Source organism: Castor canadensis, chromosome 14 (assembly GCF_047511655.1).
Source record: "Castor canadensis chromosome 14, mCasCan1.hap1v2, whole genome shotgun sequence".
Taxonomy (NCBI): Eukaryota; Metazoa; Chordata; class Mammalia; order Rodentia; family Castoridae; genus Castor; species Castor canadensis.
Window position 1 is genome coordinate 104848428 of NC_133399.1, and position 15157 is coordinate 104863584.

At 37.2% G+C, this 15157-nt stretch overlaps 1 protein-coding gene across 3 annotated transcripts in view; it reads left to right on the plus strand.

The window, feature by feature from the left end:
* The window catches only part of Ppp2r2a (protein phosphatase 2 regulatory subunit Balpha), a 59814-nt gene extending 48645 nt beyond the window's left edge, over positions 1-11169 (plus strand). For all 3 annotated transcript variants that reach the window (XM_020175751.2, XM_020175752.2, XM_074055192.1), the window contains 6 exons: positions 1325-1437; positions 2052-2229; positions 3694-3858; positions 4790-4959; positions 6844-6935; positions 10167-11169. In XM_020175751.2, the coding sequence (XP_020031340.1) occupies positions 1325-1437; positions 2052-2229; positions 3694-3858; positions 4790-4959; positions 6844-6935; positions 10167-10446 (998 nt within the window). In that variant the 3' untranslated portion in view covers positions 10447-11169. The remainder of the gene's footprint in view (positions 1-1324; positions 1438-2051; positions 2230-3693; positions 3859-4789; positions 4960-6843; positions 6936-10166) is intronic.
* Positions 11170-15157: the final 3988 nt, after the last annotated feature.

Consider the following 15157-nt stretch of genomic DNA (forward strand, 5'->3'; position numbering starts at 1 on the left):
TTTAAATTTTTTTGTGGTACCCATTTTGTTTGTGGAAGATCATTGGGGATGTCATGCTTTTATGTACAAATGCCATTTTATGATTAATCAGTAAGCATATCTGAGTTCTCACTGATGGTTCTACATAGCATGTTGGATAGATACTCCTCCCTCCTTAGTGATTGACTTCCAAAGAGTCTAGAGTATGGCAGGGGGAAATGTAGCTGCGGTAAAGAAGCCTGGCACACATTATCTTCACCGAGTGACTCCAGATCATCTTGACATTGTGCGTTCCTTGTATAAAGCACTGAGAAGAGACTTCTCCTTTGTGTTTCCATAACCACCGTCTGATCAGGAGAAAACAGTGATCAGGCAAACATAGTTGAGGACAAATATTCCACCATCACTGCTCACAAAATGAAGAAAGCCTGAGAAACAGTCAGAGAAGCTAAGGAAACATGACTAAATAGTGTGGTATTTGGATCCTAGAACAGAAAAGGATGTAGTGGAAAACAGTTGAAATCTGAGTTGAGTCTGTAGTCTCACTAATAGTAATATAACATGCGATATTAATTTCGTTTTGACAAATGTCCTGTGGTTGTGTAAGATGTTGACATTAGAGGAAGTTGGCAGAGGGTCTATACCAAAGATACACTGATAACACTGTGGTATCTTTGCAACTTTTCTCTAAGTCTAAATTTGATTCCAAAATAAAAGTTTATTTTTAAAAAGATGCTATTTCATTTATCTTTGAATGAGGGAATTTTGTCTTCTTGAAGGAGTTGGGGGCATGTGCTTTTAATCAATCAATTTTTTTCAGGCTCTATTTCAATTCTTGGAATCCCTGACTTAGGAAGACAGACTTAAATGAAGGTATCCAGTGCTACAAAGAAACCTGTGGAGTCTTTAATAAGATCTGCTGGGAAGTGGACCAAGGGAGCTGTCTGCGCCTTGCCATTTTAGTTCTAAAAAATAGAAGTGCTAACTTAGTTCATTACTCTAACTTTTAATTGAATACTGGGCATACATGATTACATCTTTGTCTGTTTACACAGTCATATCTGTTTTCATACACATATATTAACAATTGCATTCCTGTAGCTTTAATTATTTTTCAAATATAGAGAACTGACTGTCCTTGATGGATTTTTATATGAGTATCATTAATGTATGAATTTGTAATTTCTGTACTGATTTCTATGTAAATTTTTTAATCAGGTAAGCAACTTTTTAAAACATTGTTTTAGGTGAAATATGAAATAGTGTATTTAAAGTGTTTAATGGTTTTTTCTATCAGTGTTACTTTTTTTTTTTCTTTTAAAGACTTTCTTCATTTTCTCCCCAGATAAAACAATAAAATTATGGAAAATCAGTGAAAGGGACAAAAGACCAGAAGGGTATAACTTGAAAGAGGAAGATGGAAGGTATAGGGATCCTACTACAGTTACTACACTACGAGTAAGTACTTAAGAAAAAAATGATTCTAGTTCTGATAAACAGGAATAATTATAACTAAGCCCTCCCCATCCCCCATCCCTCACCAGCAGTTCTGTAATGAACTCCTGCTTAAACATAGAAGCTGAATACTTAGAGATCTTACTATAGTCACATGCAGAATCAGAACTCAAACACAAGACTTTTATGCTGGACCATGCACACTCTCTGGCCTTTCCTAGTTGGAACTGTGTCTGTTGCAAGATTATTTCGAATTTAATTTTCTTTGGAAATCAAAAAAGTAGAAATGTACCAAATCTTATAGCTTGAAAATATTAAGCATTAAACTCAAAGGATTAATTTCTTTTTTAGCCACATTAATTTAAATGATACGTATTTATTATCTTTGTACATCTTTCAGGTAAAAGATAGGAACTAAGAAGCATAAATTCTTGCTTCCAGTAAAAGAAGATAAGATTTCCAAATTATTTGTTATTTCTTCTTCTCATTTCAGCACCTTAACATCAGTTGCATTTTACATTCTCTCAAAAAACAGAATGACAGTGTTGTAAACCATAACTGCTGTTTGTAACAATGAGTCTTTTGTAAATTACATTTTTTGTGTGTCTTATTGACAGGTGCCAGTCTTTAGGCCCATGGATCTAATGGTCGAGGCCAGTCCACGAAGAATATTTGCCAATGCTCACACATACCACATCAACTCAATTTCTATTAATAGTGACTATGAAACTTACTTATCTGCAGATGATTTGCGGATTAATCTTTGGCATCTGGAAATTACAGATAGGAGTTTTAGTATCCATGAGATTTGATTTGATTTGGTGTAGTGTTTGGTAAAGAAACTATATTGTGCCCACGTTGGATTCATGGAATTTTAAGAGATTTTTCAGTTATATCTATGAAAATAATAATTTAGTTTTTTATAATGAGCTGATTTTGTTAATCAGATTTGTGGAGTGTTATACTTAAGATTTTCATTATAAAGATGGTCCCATTAAGGTTAGAAGAAAAATTCCTATAAGTTATGAAAAGCAGTAGTATGTCAGTAGAAATTCTCCACCATCCCAGTCTGGTTTTTTTGTCGTTGTGTTTTTTGGGTTTTGGGGTGTGTGTGTGTGTTTGTTTCTGCATTTTGAACCAGAGACTTGTACATGCTAGGCAAGCACTCTACTGCTTGAGCCATGCCCCCAGCCTCCACACATCTAACTTCCTTTTTGTTTATATTCTCCCTAAAAATTTTCTGTATAAGTACACTATATGTAGATACTTGTACCTGTGACGTTCATACAATATACACACCAAAAAATCAGAGTTCTTAAATGTTTTTAAACTCTTGATAAATGTAGCAGTTATTACTATTAATTTTCATGCTTTCCAAATAGCAATCATTCTAAAATTACCAAAGCTTGTTATAACTTACATCTTGCAAACAATATGTAAGAGAGCCTGTTGGTGAAAAAGTCTTGTTTTGATTTGCATTTCTTTCATTATGAGTAAACTTGGCATCTTTTATGTTCTTTAGCCATTTGTATTTATTTTTCAATTTTACACTGGACTTCCATATTTTTTTTAAGTATCTTTTTTGCGTTAAGTAAATTTTGTTCGATTTAGAGTACAAATAGTTTTCCCCTTTTCCCCTCTTGAGGTATGTGTTTAATTTGGAGTTAGGTATTTATGACTTTAGGATTGCTTTTTTGTTTGTTTTTGAGACCGGGTCTTGCTGTATGGACCAACCTGGCTTTGAACTTGGGATAATCCTACCGTAGTCTTCCTAAGTGCTGAGATTGGAGGTGCTTGCCACTATGTCCTGCTGGCTTCTGGAATTTGCATGATTAGGAAGCCTCTATGTTCTAGGTTTTGCCGATGATGTCTTCTGTACATCCTTTTGCTTGTGTGTTTGCATTCAAATTTTTAATATTTAGCCAGGAACCAGGGGTTCACGCCTGTAATCCCAGCTACTCAGGAGGCAGCGATAGGACCATCACGGTTTGAAGCCAGCCCAGGCAATAGTTTGAGAGACCCTAACTTGAAAATACTCAACATAAGAAGGGCTGTTGCGGTGGCTCAAATGGTAGAGCACCTGCCTAGCAAGCATGAAGCCCTGAGTACCAAAAAAAAAAAAATCCCCAGTACCACCAAATAATAATGATAATAATAATAATTGTTCTTAGGTCTGTGAATGGGTTTTAAGTTTGAGAAGTGTAGAATTTTATTTACCATTTTTTCCAAGTGGAAATTCCTTAATAAAATGCTATCCAGATATTGTGGACATCAAACCTGCCAATATGGAGGAGCTCACAGAGGTGATTACAGCAGCAGAATTCCATCCAAACAGCTGTAACACATTTGTATACAGCAGCAGTAAAGGAACTATTCGGTTATGTGACATGAGGGCATCTGCCCTCTGCGATAGGCATTCTAAACGTAAGTTCATTTCATTTTTCTTTAAAATGGTAACATACTCTACTTATGTGAAACTATCTTGAGATGTATGCACAGGACTTCCTGCACCCTTGGCCCTGCAACCCAACTCCATGTGAGGCATTACAAGTTATTCCAGCGGTTGTATTTTTTAGTGGAACGCTATTTGGGACCTTGTGGTTGAGCTCTCTAGCCTTGTATTCAAGTAGAGCAGTTCCTTCCTTTCTCTACTCCCTCCTCTTTTCTTCCTCTTTCCATTTTTAAATTTCCTAGGAAGATGTATTGTATTCCAAGATGTTTCTTGTTTTTAAAAAAATTGGAAAACACTGACTTTAAAACATTAAGGGGAGCCAGGCACCGGTGGCTAAAAGCCAAAGTAGTTCAAAGCCAGCCTTGGCAAATAATTTGTGAGACCCTGTCTCGAAAAAAATCTATCACAAAGAAGGGTTGGTGGAGTGGCTCAAGGGGTAGGCTCTGAGTTCAAGCCCCAGTACTGCCAAAAAAAAAATTCAGGGGTTGTGCTATTCTTATTTTCATGCTACTGAGTACTTCTGAGATTCAGGTATATATGCCTGTTATCAAAATGAGTTTACCTAGCCACTAGAAAGAAATCCTGGTATGAATTTGGGTGGGTGAGGGTGATAGGTTTCTCGTTTAGGGAATCAGGTAGATTGCAGACTACACCAACCTGCTGTATTGAAGTAAAAAATCCAGGGAGTCTTGTTCTCTGCAGGTAGCCCTATGACTCTGAAAGTATATTGCACACGCTTGAGCTTCCTCTTCAGTACTCAGACATTTTCTTAAAGCCAGTTCTTTATTACCTGTGATCTTCGCTCTTGGCAAGTTTGCAAATGATTGTTGCAGAAAACAATTTGTCAATATTATGTACCTTGTCCTCTCTTTTTTTTTTTTTTTCCCCTCCTCTTCTGTTTAGTGTTTGAAGAACCTGAAGATCCCAGTAACAGGTCGTTTTTTTCTGAAATCATCTCCTCCATTTCTGATGTAAAATTCAGCCATAGTGGTCGCTACATGATGACTAGAGATTATTTGTCAGTTAAAATTTGGGACTTAAATATGGAAAACAGGCCCGTGGAAACATACCAGGTATTTTTATTTTTTCTTTCAAAGGTATACTCCTATTTACTGTGAGGTGTGTCTGGAGAAGGATTTTGCACATTAATACCAACACTGTTGCCCATCCCCAGTGTGTTCCTGTGCCTTCATTTTAAATGTGTGAACCCTTACATGCTTTGCCTTGCACAGTGCTGGAGTTGAAGTGATTTGTTGCCCTTGGCTTCAGTATTTACAGCTTTGTTTGCTTTTCCTATGCTGGCTTGGATTCATGCTTGACTGCATTTTTCCTGTAGTCAGTTATTTTTGTTGAGTTTGTACAATCATCTTGCTGAGTTGTGTGTAATTGTATATTTTTTCAGTTTTGTTTTGTTTTTGCATTGATCAAATTTGTTTCTAATCTAAGCCCACGTGTTACAACTTCTCTGTATTATAAATTTTCACTAATGTTACATAGATTTAGCTTAAATCAATGCAATTTAAAGTAACCAGGCTTGGTGGTGCACACCTGTAATCCTAGCACCTAGGAGGCTGAGGAAGGATAATCTTGAGTTTGAGGTCAGCCTGAGTTACATAATGAGACCTTGTCTCAACAAAAAAAGAGAGAGAGAGATCCTATGTTCATTACCATTGCTTTTTTTTTTTCCTTTTCTCTCGGTACTGGGGTTTTAACTCCGGGTTTTGCACTTGCAAAGCAGGCGTTCTACAACTTGATCCACATCTCCAGTCTGTTTTGCTATTTGCCCAGGCTGACCTCAAACCGTGATCCTCCCTGTCTCAGCCTCCCAAGTAACTAGGATTAAAGACGTGAGCCACCAGCACCTGGCCTATTACTACTTTTTAAGGTGGTTCAGTAAAAACGGGATAGTTAATAGATACTTTTTTCCCTCTTGGTCACAACATATACTTGAGCTTGCTTTTTGTAATGTTGACATGCTAATGCTGAAATGTATCGTTTCTCAGACTACTCTTTAAATACAAGATTTACTTACTTTATAATTATCCTTTTTGTAAAACTATGCTGAGTAAATACAGAATTATAATTAAAAAGATACATTTTCATTAGCTTTCGACATTGTATAAGTAATATGAATTACGCTAGTCAGATTTTTATCTGGTACGTATATCTCTAGAGTTAGTGTTAGAATTTATTACTAAACCAAAGCAGTGCCATGTTGTGCATTTAATTAAAAATACAGGCCTAAGCTAAGTTTATGCCCAAGAGGTGGTATTTAAAAGGAGGTAAACAGTCAGGCATGGTAGTACATGCCTGTAATCTTAGCCACAAGGGAGGTGGAAGTAGAAGGATGGTCATTTGAGGCAGGCTCAAAAAAGTTAGTGAAGAATCTTTCTCAGAAAATAAGCTGTATACTGCTTCACGTAACGAGCTATGGCTTGGGAGGTTTAGGTAGGAAGATCATGGTCTCTAAAACATAAAAGCTAAAGCAAAAGGGATAGAGGCATTGTAACTCCCTGAGTTCAAACCCAGCAACACCCAAACAAACAAAACAACAAAGTAAGTAGTGTTTTTATCAGCAGTTAATGGACTGAGAGCCAAGTAGTAACAATTAAGTACTGCTGTAATGTTCCTTCGTTGGTCCCTTAGCAGCCATTTTCAAATGTTTTCTGGCCTAAATGGTTTAGTCAGGCATATCAAGGTACAAGTATTGTGCCCAAGAGAGACTTTGCCTGCTATATCATAGGAAGATGTGCCTCTCTGAAAGGTTTATGAGTTTGTAAAAGGATAAAACACCTTTATTGTTACTAAAATTTTTGAGATTTAGTAAGTTAAAGCGGTGTATGTTTGTGTCTATATATATAGGCTCTTTTTATTTTTCTAAATACATGAACTTGTTAGGTGATTTGCCTGATTTGAGTGGATAGATAGATGTTGAAGTAAACTGTTTTTTCCCCCAGGTACATGAATACCTCAGAAGTAAACTCTGTTCACTGTATGAAAATGACTGCATATTTGACAAATTTGAGTGTTGTTGGAATGGATCTGACAGGTAATTGATTTCAATTTGAACCTCTCAGATACGAACTTTATTAGAAGAAAGAAACTTGCTCTTTTGTTTCCCCATCTTGTATTTGCCACATTAGATTAAAACACATCACTTTTCCCAGAGGAGTCTATGAAATACACTTAGTAATCTTAGATATAGCATAGTAATAACAAGTAAAAATTGTTTTTACTAGTAAATGCAAAATATCTATAGCAAAAAAAGTTAGAGATATCTAAATTAGTATTTAAAAATTTAAAAATTTTTCCCTTTTGTGAACCAGATAAATGACATTGCTAACCAGGCTCTGTGGCCCACATGTGTAGCCCACCTACTTGGGAAGCTGAAGCGGGAGGTTGGCTTGAGCTCAGGAATTCAACATAGTGAGACCCTAACTCCAAAACCAATTTTTAAATGAAAAGCAATCACATTTTCTTGAGTTATTCCATTAACCCCTCAAGTAATAGTTTGTATGTATTTTTAAACCACATTATTTTGTGTAGCTGTGCTTTTCCTCTTAATTTTGACACAGCATGACCCCCTTTTGCTGTGTCATCAGAGTACACACCATTACTTCCAAAGATACGTCTTTCCATATGAGCCACCAAGACATAATAAGCTTTCAATCTTTTAGTTGTCAATATTTATTTACCACTTATATAAGTTTTAATGAAAAGAAAACATAAGTTTGGAAATACTTAAAGTAATTAGCGGTACTGTATTCGGCAATAGTTTTACCACAGCTTGATATGATTCAGGTTTCATGATAAGAGATTTTTTAGAGAATAATGGAACCTGAAATGCTTAGTTTTTAATCTGGCTTTTAAAGTCAGGCTGAACTGACTCCAGTATAAGAATATGAGGCCCAGTGACAGGCTGGCCACACTACACAGGGTCTGTTGGCCGGGGAAGCAAGCCTCGCCTGAGACAGTCAGAGGGAGGGACGGGATGGGACGGTGTCGTCTTGGGCACGACGCACTTCTGCACTAGTTCTTCCTCCTCTGGTTTAATCACACTGTTGCCAGTTTTCATCTGCACTCCACTGTCAGGAGGAAGTTGTTTCTTGTAACATTGAAAAAGGCTTTTTGAAGTAATTTCAGACTTTGAGAATACCTGACATTCACCCAGATTCCTTGTTGCTATTTGCTGTATCATGATCTCTTCTGTCTTTATTTTTATTTTTGTGATACTAGGGCTTGAACTTAGGGCCTACACCTTGAGCCAGTCCACCAGCCCTTCTCTGTGAAGGGTTTTTTCGAGATAGGGTCTTGTGGAACTGTTTGCCCAGGCTGGCTTCAAACTGTGATCCCTGCCTCCTGAGTAGCTAGGATTATAGGCGTGAGCCACCAGCGCCCAGCTGTCTTTGTTTATTTATAGCTTCTGTTTACACAGACATTTTTTTAAGTTGTGCACTAGTTGGGAGTATGCTCCAAAAGTGATGCCATTATCCCTAAGTACTTTAATGAGTATTTCCTAAAAGACACACCAAGACTGTAGTACAGAATGACAGCGTGGAGTCCAAGGCAGAATTTGTCCTGCTGATGCAGTGCTGCCACCTAATCCACAGCTCTCCTTAGAATTCCATCAGTTACTTCAATGCTATCCTTTATGACAAAGAAAAAAAATCCAGTCCAGTACCAGGTCCTGTTACACAATGTCTCCTTTATTCTGGAACAGTTTTTCATTTTTGTCTTTAATGACTGGCAGTTTTGAAGAATATAGGTGAATTATTTTATAGAATGTCTCTTAATTTGTGCCTCTGATATTTCCCCAGGACTCTAAGGTTTTACATTTTTGGCAGAAATTTCTAATGACACTTTTTAAAAATTAAAAATAGCTGCCAGGCACAAGTGGCTCACACCTGTAAACCCAGTTCCTTGGGAGGCTGACATCAGGAGTCGAGCCTCAAGAACAGCCTGCACAAATAGTTCAAAAGACCCCATATCCAAAATAACTAGAGTAAAATGGGCCGAAAGTGCGGCTCAAGAAGTAGAGTATCTGCAAGTGCAATGTCCTGAGTCCAAACCCCAGTCCCACAAAAAAAAGAAATAGCCAAAGACAAGGTGTTCTTAATCTGTTTAACCCTAAAAAATTCAATTGATACATGTATGCTAGCATACACGAGTCATTTTAAAAGAAATACAGTTGTGTTACCTTTAGGAACATGTGCCAGCTTGAGTTTGGTTTAGATTGTTGTCAGTATCCTTTGGGGGAATTGACATTCCTGAGTGAGTAGCTGCTAATCCTTTGTGTGTAACAGATCTAAAATAGTGCTTTAAACAATCCCCTCATATCTGATTATCTCATTTACTATGATAATCTGAGCCAATGGAAAGGAGCTGCTAAATAGTAACACCAGAGCCCTTTCAAACCATGAAGGCTTTCAGACGTGAGAAGTGCTGCCTTTGCAGACACTCATGTTGGGCAGTGATGGACAGTGAGTGGAATTGACAAGAACACGTAGCAGCCAGCTGCCTTGTCCCATACCTTGAGCCCAGCTTTGTGGGAGGCCCTGTCTCAATAGAACAAGTGTCTTCTGTAGGCTAAGACTTTGCCATTCCTTTGAACTGAAATATTGAAGTGTTTGTTTAAAGTGTTTTTAGTGGTATATGTAAAGTCATTTTCTGTTAATAAAAATACTGTGTTGTCATGAGCAGATTTATTATAAGCACTCATGAAATATGATTATCTGAGCTGGGCATGGTGGCGCTTGCAATCCCAACACTCAGGAGACTGAGATTTCAGGAGGATCATGACTTAAAGGCCACCTAGGGCTACATAGAGAGCACCTGTTTTTTTTTTTTTTTTTTTTCAAAAAAAGAAAAAAAAATATTATCTAGACAAGTTAAACAGCTCATAATTCACATCCTAAAATGAAAACACTGTTTTCTCCATTTGGGGGAGGTTAGAATTCATGGTTTCTACTTCAAGAAGCTGACTAAGTAGTTGATCGTGTGGCCTGTAGTTGCAAAATATTCAAAAATAATGCAGTACGACTAAGAGAACTTTTAATCGAGGGTGCTATCAGCTTTGATAGTTGGAGGGGTCTTGTAGAAGCAACTTAAGTAAGTCTTTATCTGGTTTATTTAACTGATTGGGCCAGCTATCAACCCCATCTCTTAATGCAAATCTTGGAGTAGCTGCTTTCTGTGGAGTGCTAGGCCAGGTTGGATCACTGAGCCATTGTAGTAAACAGTCTCTTACTGACGTGTTTGACTGGGTGTTCTTCTTTTGCAGTGTTGTCATGACTGGATCTTACAATAATTTCTTCAGAATGTTTGATAGGAACACAAAGCGAGATATAACTCTAGAAGCATCACGAGAAAACAATAAGCCTCGCACGGTTTTGAAGCCACGCAAAGTCTGTGCAAGCGGCAAGCGAAAGAAGGATGAAATAAGTGTTGACAGCCTAGACTTCAATAAGAAAATCCTTCATACAGCCTGGCACCCCAAGGAAAATATCATTGCTGTAGCTACTACAAACAATCTGTATATATTTCAAGACAAAGTGAATTAGGGTTGGCATTCCTAACAGAAGAGCCCTCTTCCTGCTTAGTTGAGATAGCTGAGTCTAGCATTCGTACATATAAGAGAGAGGTCCATTGTGGCACCCCTTTCCAGTGTTTGACAGTGTGCCATTCAACAACACACTCATAGCTACATGGAGAAAGCTCTGTGGCTTCATCACTGTGGTCTTCTCCATGTCTGCTAGCCATTTAGGTAAGGGTAGGGCACTTTTAATTTAATGACTTCTTGCACCATCTTGCCTAATGGACTAGATTGGACTGTATCAACATTGATTTACTCCACTTTTTATGCCTTCCATTGTGATGACGTCAAACACAGTGAAAGCCTTCAGTCATGCTATGGGATTTAATTGTGTATCCTCATTACTGTATCATTTGTGGGGTACACCCCTCCCCCCTTTTTTAAATTAAATACAGCTCATTCTTACTGTGGCTTGTAGCATTCCTCCTCTCTGGCCTCCTGGACTCTTCCTCCTTCATCTCTTTTACCCTTGCCCCTTCCACCCAGTCTTGGTGGTGGTATATTAAAAAACAAAAAGGAAAGAATGAAAGCACACAAAAATGAGTCAGTTTGGGGTCAGTGGTAAAGGGGGTCTATGTTGCGAACAAATGTTTTAATGACAGTTGGCTGTAATCACTCCTTGCCATGTCTGGCACTGAAAATAAGGAAAAAAAAAAACTACTACTGAATAAAAGTGACAAAGAATGGAGAATCTGGTTTTCTTTTTCTTTTTAATCTACCTCTTTGAGCCAATATTTTGTGTCATACTCTTGGGCGCAGTGAAATGAGTTTCCATTGTGATACTGGTATTTTTGTTAATTTTAACAAGTGTTCTTTTACATGGAGGAGAGGTATTGGTTCTGTGTGAACATATTTTGAATATATATTGGTATTAAGGATTTCACAATCTATAAATGCTACTAGAGTTTTTACTGTAGTTATGAGGGTATTGGATACATTGTATCTATACTTAATATTTGTTAATGAAATTGTAAATGAGAACCACGTTTGTAGAGCCTCATTTTTAAAGACATTTTATAGTGCTTCATTTCATTTTGCCTTACTGAATACTAAGTCAGAGACTTTAAAATGTTTTTAACCAGTCAAAACTTTTTCAGTCATAGAGCAGAAAACTAACATCAAGTGATTAACAGATGAAATCAGCACTGCTCTACTTTTTTTTGTATTTTCCTGCTATCAAATCAGAATGAAATGTACTTTGCCATAGATTTTTTTTTGTTTGTTTTCCAAAGCTATATTAAAGGCAAACTTTTAAAGGTACAGTGTTTAAAAAGTGCTTAATGGACTCCAACTGCTGCATCAAATAAAAGTTTAGTTGAATATGTATGTGACTGCACATCCATAAGTGGTGATACCTTATCCAAAGATGAAGAATGCCCCTGTTTTTAATAAGTGGGATGTACCTTTGTCAGCCCTGCAGGAAGCTTTAATGGAGAAAAAAGTGGACTTTATTTTTAAAAGATGAATGAAGCAGGCATTTATATTACTAGAGGATGGTAGTATATTTTGGTTGAGTAGTAATATAACAGCCTTGAATTTAGAGGACTCGAGTGCTTATATATTTCCACTACCTATTGTTCTATTATATATCTTCAGTAATAAAATGATTAAACAAGTCCACCGTAGCTCCCTCTACACTTATACAAATATTATGTCTTGTAAGTTAACATTTTTAGCACACAGGAGAATTTTTATGTAATAAAATTACTGTATCTTTTGGACTTAAATTTGAATTTGTATTTAAACACACTGATTATATGTCTGATAATTCTTAATGGCACTTTTACTAATTTATTTGGGGGTCTGGGGTGCATTAGTAATTTGTATTATTTATTCTTAACACTTGCAAGTGGGCTGGTCCCCTACCAGAAGTATCAGACACTCTGGTTTTTGACTGGACTACGTCCCAGATGATCTTTAGGGGTGGTGGTTTCCCTACAGTTTTGCTGTATGTCTTGAGATGATACCACCAAACAGCTCTTGGAAGTTCTTTTTTGATTCATCAGTACCTACAGTGATTCTTACCATGACACTAAGGGTTAGTTTTATGTATTTAAGAGAAGCATCATTGCTAAAATTCAAATGCCTCTATCAAGGAATGCTATTATAAACCATTGTAACATCTCAAGGATCTCTTAATTTCTTTGGTGTAGCAAACAAAGCCCAGCCACTCATTTTATATGGTCATTAATTTTTTATTAATAAAAATTATAGAATAAACTTAGTCTTGTCAAGTTGCTTGTATTTCCTATTTTCTTGTCACTAGTACACATACTCCCTCCCTTCTCCCTTAACCATTTTGGAAAGATGGTAGAGTTTTCATTCTATTAATCTTCTTTGATCTTTACTTAGTGGCTGGGCAATAAGAATAGTTAATTTATAAATCTGTGATTATGTAACAACTAACTCATGGGTATTAAGCTGTGTAGCCTTTACTCTTTTGGAATTGGACTTTTTTTTTTTGTCTTTAAAAATTAAGGGCAATTTTTTTCCCCCTAAGCCTATGTGAAAGTTCTGTGGCTAGAGATATTCTTGGTTTTGGTTTGGTTTTGTTTGTCTGTACTGGAGTTTGAACATGGGGGCTTGCCCTTGCTAGGAAGGCATTCGACCATTTCAGCCATGCCCCCAGCCCAGAGAGAGATTCTTAAAGAAAACTTAGAAAAGTGAACAGTGAGGTTCTTTTAATGTGAAACTTTCTGTAAGAGGAATGAGTCACATTTTTAGAAATTTTGCATTGTTACTGCATAAGCAGTATAGATAAAAGCACTTTCAATTTAAACCACTTTATTCTTTATGAATATTCCTACAGCATTTCTCTACCACACAAATTCAAGTGGAGTTAGGAGTGTGCACTCCAGGGGAAGAACAAATGTTTTCGTGTGTGTGTGTGTGTGTGGTTTTTAAACACTCCCAAAAGTCTTGGAAACCGAGTCTGCTGCTCCATAATTCTGCATGAGTCTCCATAATTCTGCATGAGTCTGCATGAGTCCAAGCAGGTTGCAGTTGAGCTGTTGGTGTTACTAAATATTTTAGTCAGTCTACTCTTGTAGTGTTCTCAAATGCTAAAAGTATTCCTGATTGAGTAGTGTGTCTAAACATTTTATTAGGAATTTATTTTTAGGTTCAGGAACATCAACTGTAAGGTTCAAAGTTAATAACATAGAAGACCCTCCCTGGCACAATGTCAGAAGGCACTATGAAGCTTAGTTTTTGTTGGAATTCCAAAAGGAGGAATTTGTCAAACAAGATAAGCATACTGGGGAAAGGTCATATTTGCCCTATTAAAAAACGTCATTATGCTCATTAGTGTGAAAACAAGGAGTTATTTGAGGGCTTTCCCACTAGGGGGCAGTGGTGAGGTGGAACAGCATTTATGAAGTATTTTTGAGAATATAGATAGGGGAGTTTTGATTCTGTACTAGAAGAGCTTTAAAATTACAAACCCAATCAAGGATTAAGGGTAAATCACTTAGCCACAAGTAAAGCCACTGTTCATGACTGAAGGAAGGGAAGATCCAGTGGTGGAGAGGGAGTCCACTGCCAACAGTGATGTCTGCTGTGGTCATACCTTATTGGTATATAACAATATAACCTTATTGGTATATAACAATGGAAATGGAAAATGGCTCTGCACTGCCGTTTCCAAGGTCAGATCCTATGTGCTGTGTCAGCCTTCCACAAAAGAACCAGGTATGTCTTTGTTTGAGTTGATTTAACTCTAGAATGTCTACAGCTTGTTTTTTTGGCTATACTGGGCTTTGAACTCCTGGCCTCATGCTTACTAGGCAGGTGCTTTGCTACTTAAGCCACACCTCTAGCCCTTTTGCTTTAGTTATGTTTTGGATAAAGTCTCACAATTTTTGCCCCACAGCCAGCCTTGATCCACAATCCTCCTACTCTAAGCCTCCTATGTAGCTGGGGATTACAGGCATGAAACTGCGCCTGCCAAATTGAAAACTTGAAAGACACTTGAGAGAAAAATGGCGTGTACTGGGAAAAGAAAATCTTTGAAAAGCTTTTGCCTGGCGAAGGATTTGTATTGAGAATATATAGTTTATAAGGCTCTCAAAAAACAACACAATTTGAAAGTTGAGTAAAGTTTTTTGAAGAAATACTTCACCAAAGGAAATACACATTACAAACACCTTGAAAAACTTTAATATCTGTATCATTGGAGAAATGCAAATTAAAAATCTGTAAAGAAACCACCCTATACACCTATCAGAGTGACTAAAAGTCCAATCATACCAAGGGTGACAAGTGCTGCAGGAACCTGAGCTTTTCATGATCGGGTGGGAAAGTACAGTCACTTTGGAAAATATTTCGTCAGGTTTTCAAAAAAGAAAAAATGAAATATGCTCCTCTAATGTGATCTACTCCTGTGCCTTTCTCCCTAGAAAAGAGAAAGTACGGGTCCACACAAGCACCTGTACGTTTAGAGAGTGCAATGTATGTTTCACTTTTATGAAATTCTGGATATTGCAAATTGTTGTGACAAAGTAGGTAAATGATTGCTTGGAGCTGAAGGGAAGGGCAGAAGGGAGGAAAAAGAAGGAACGGGTTTGGGATGATGGGTCTGTTAACTTTCTTGATGGTGGAGATAGTTTCACAGATGTGTACTTATGTTCAAAGTTCACAAATTACATACTATTTGTGGCATGTGGTATGTCGATCATTCT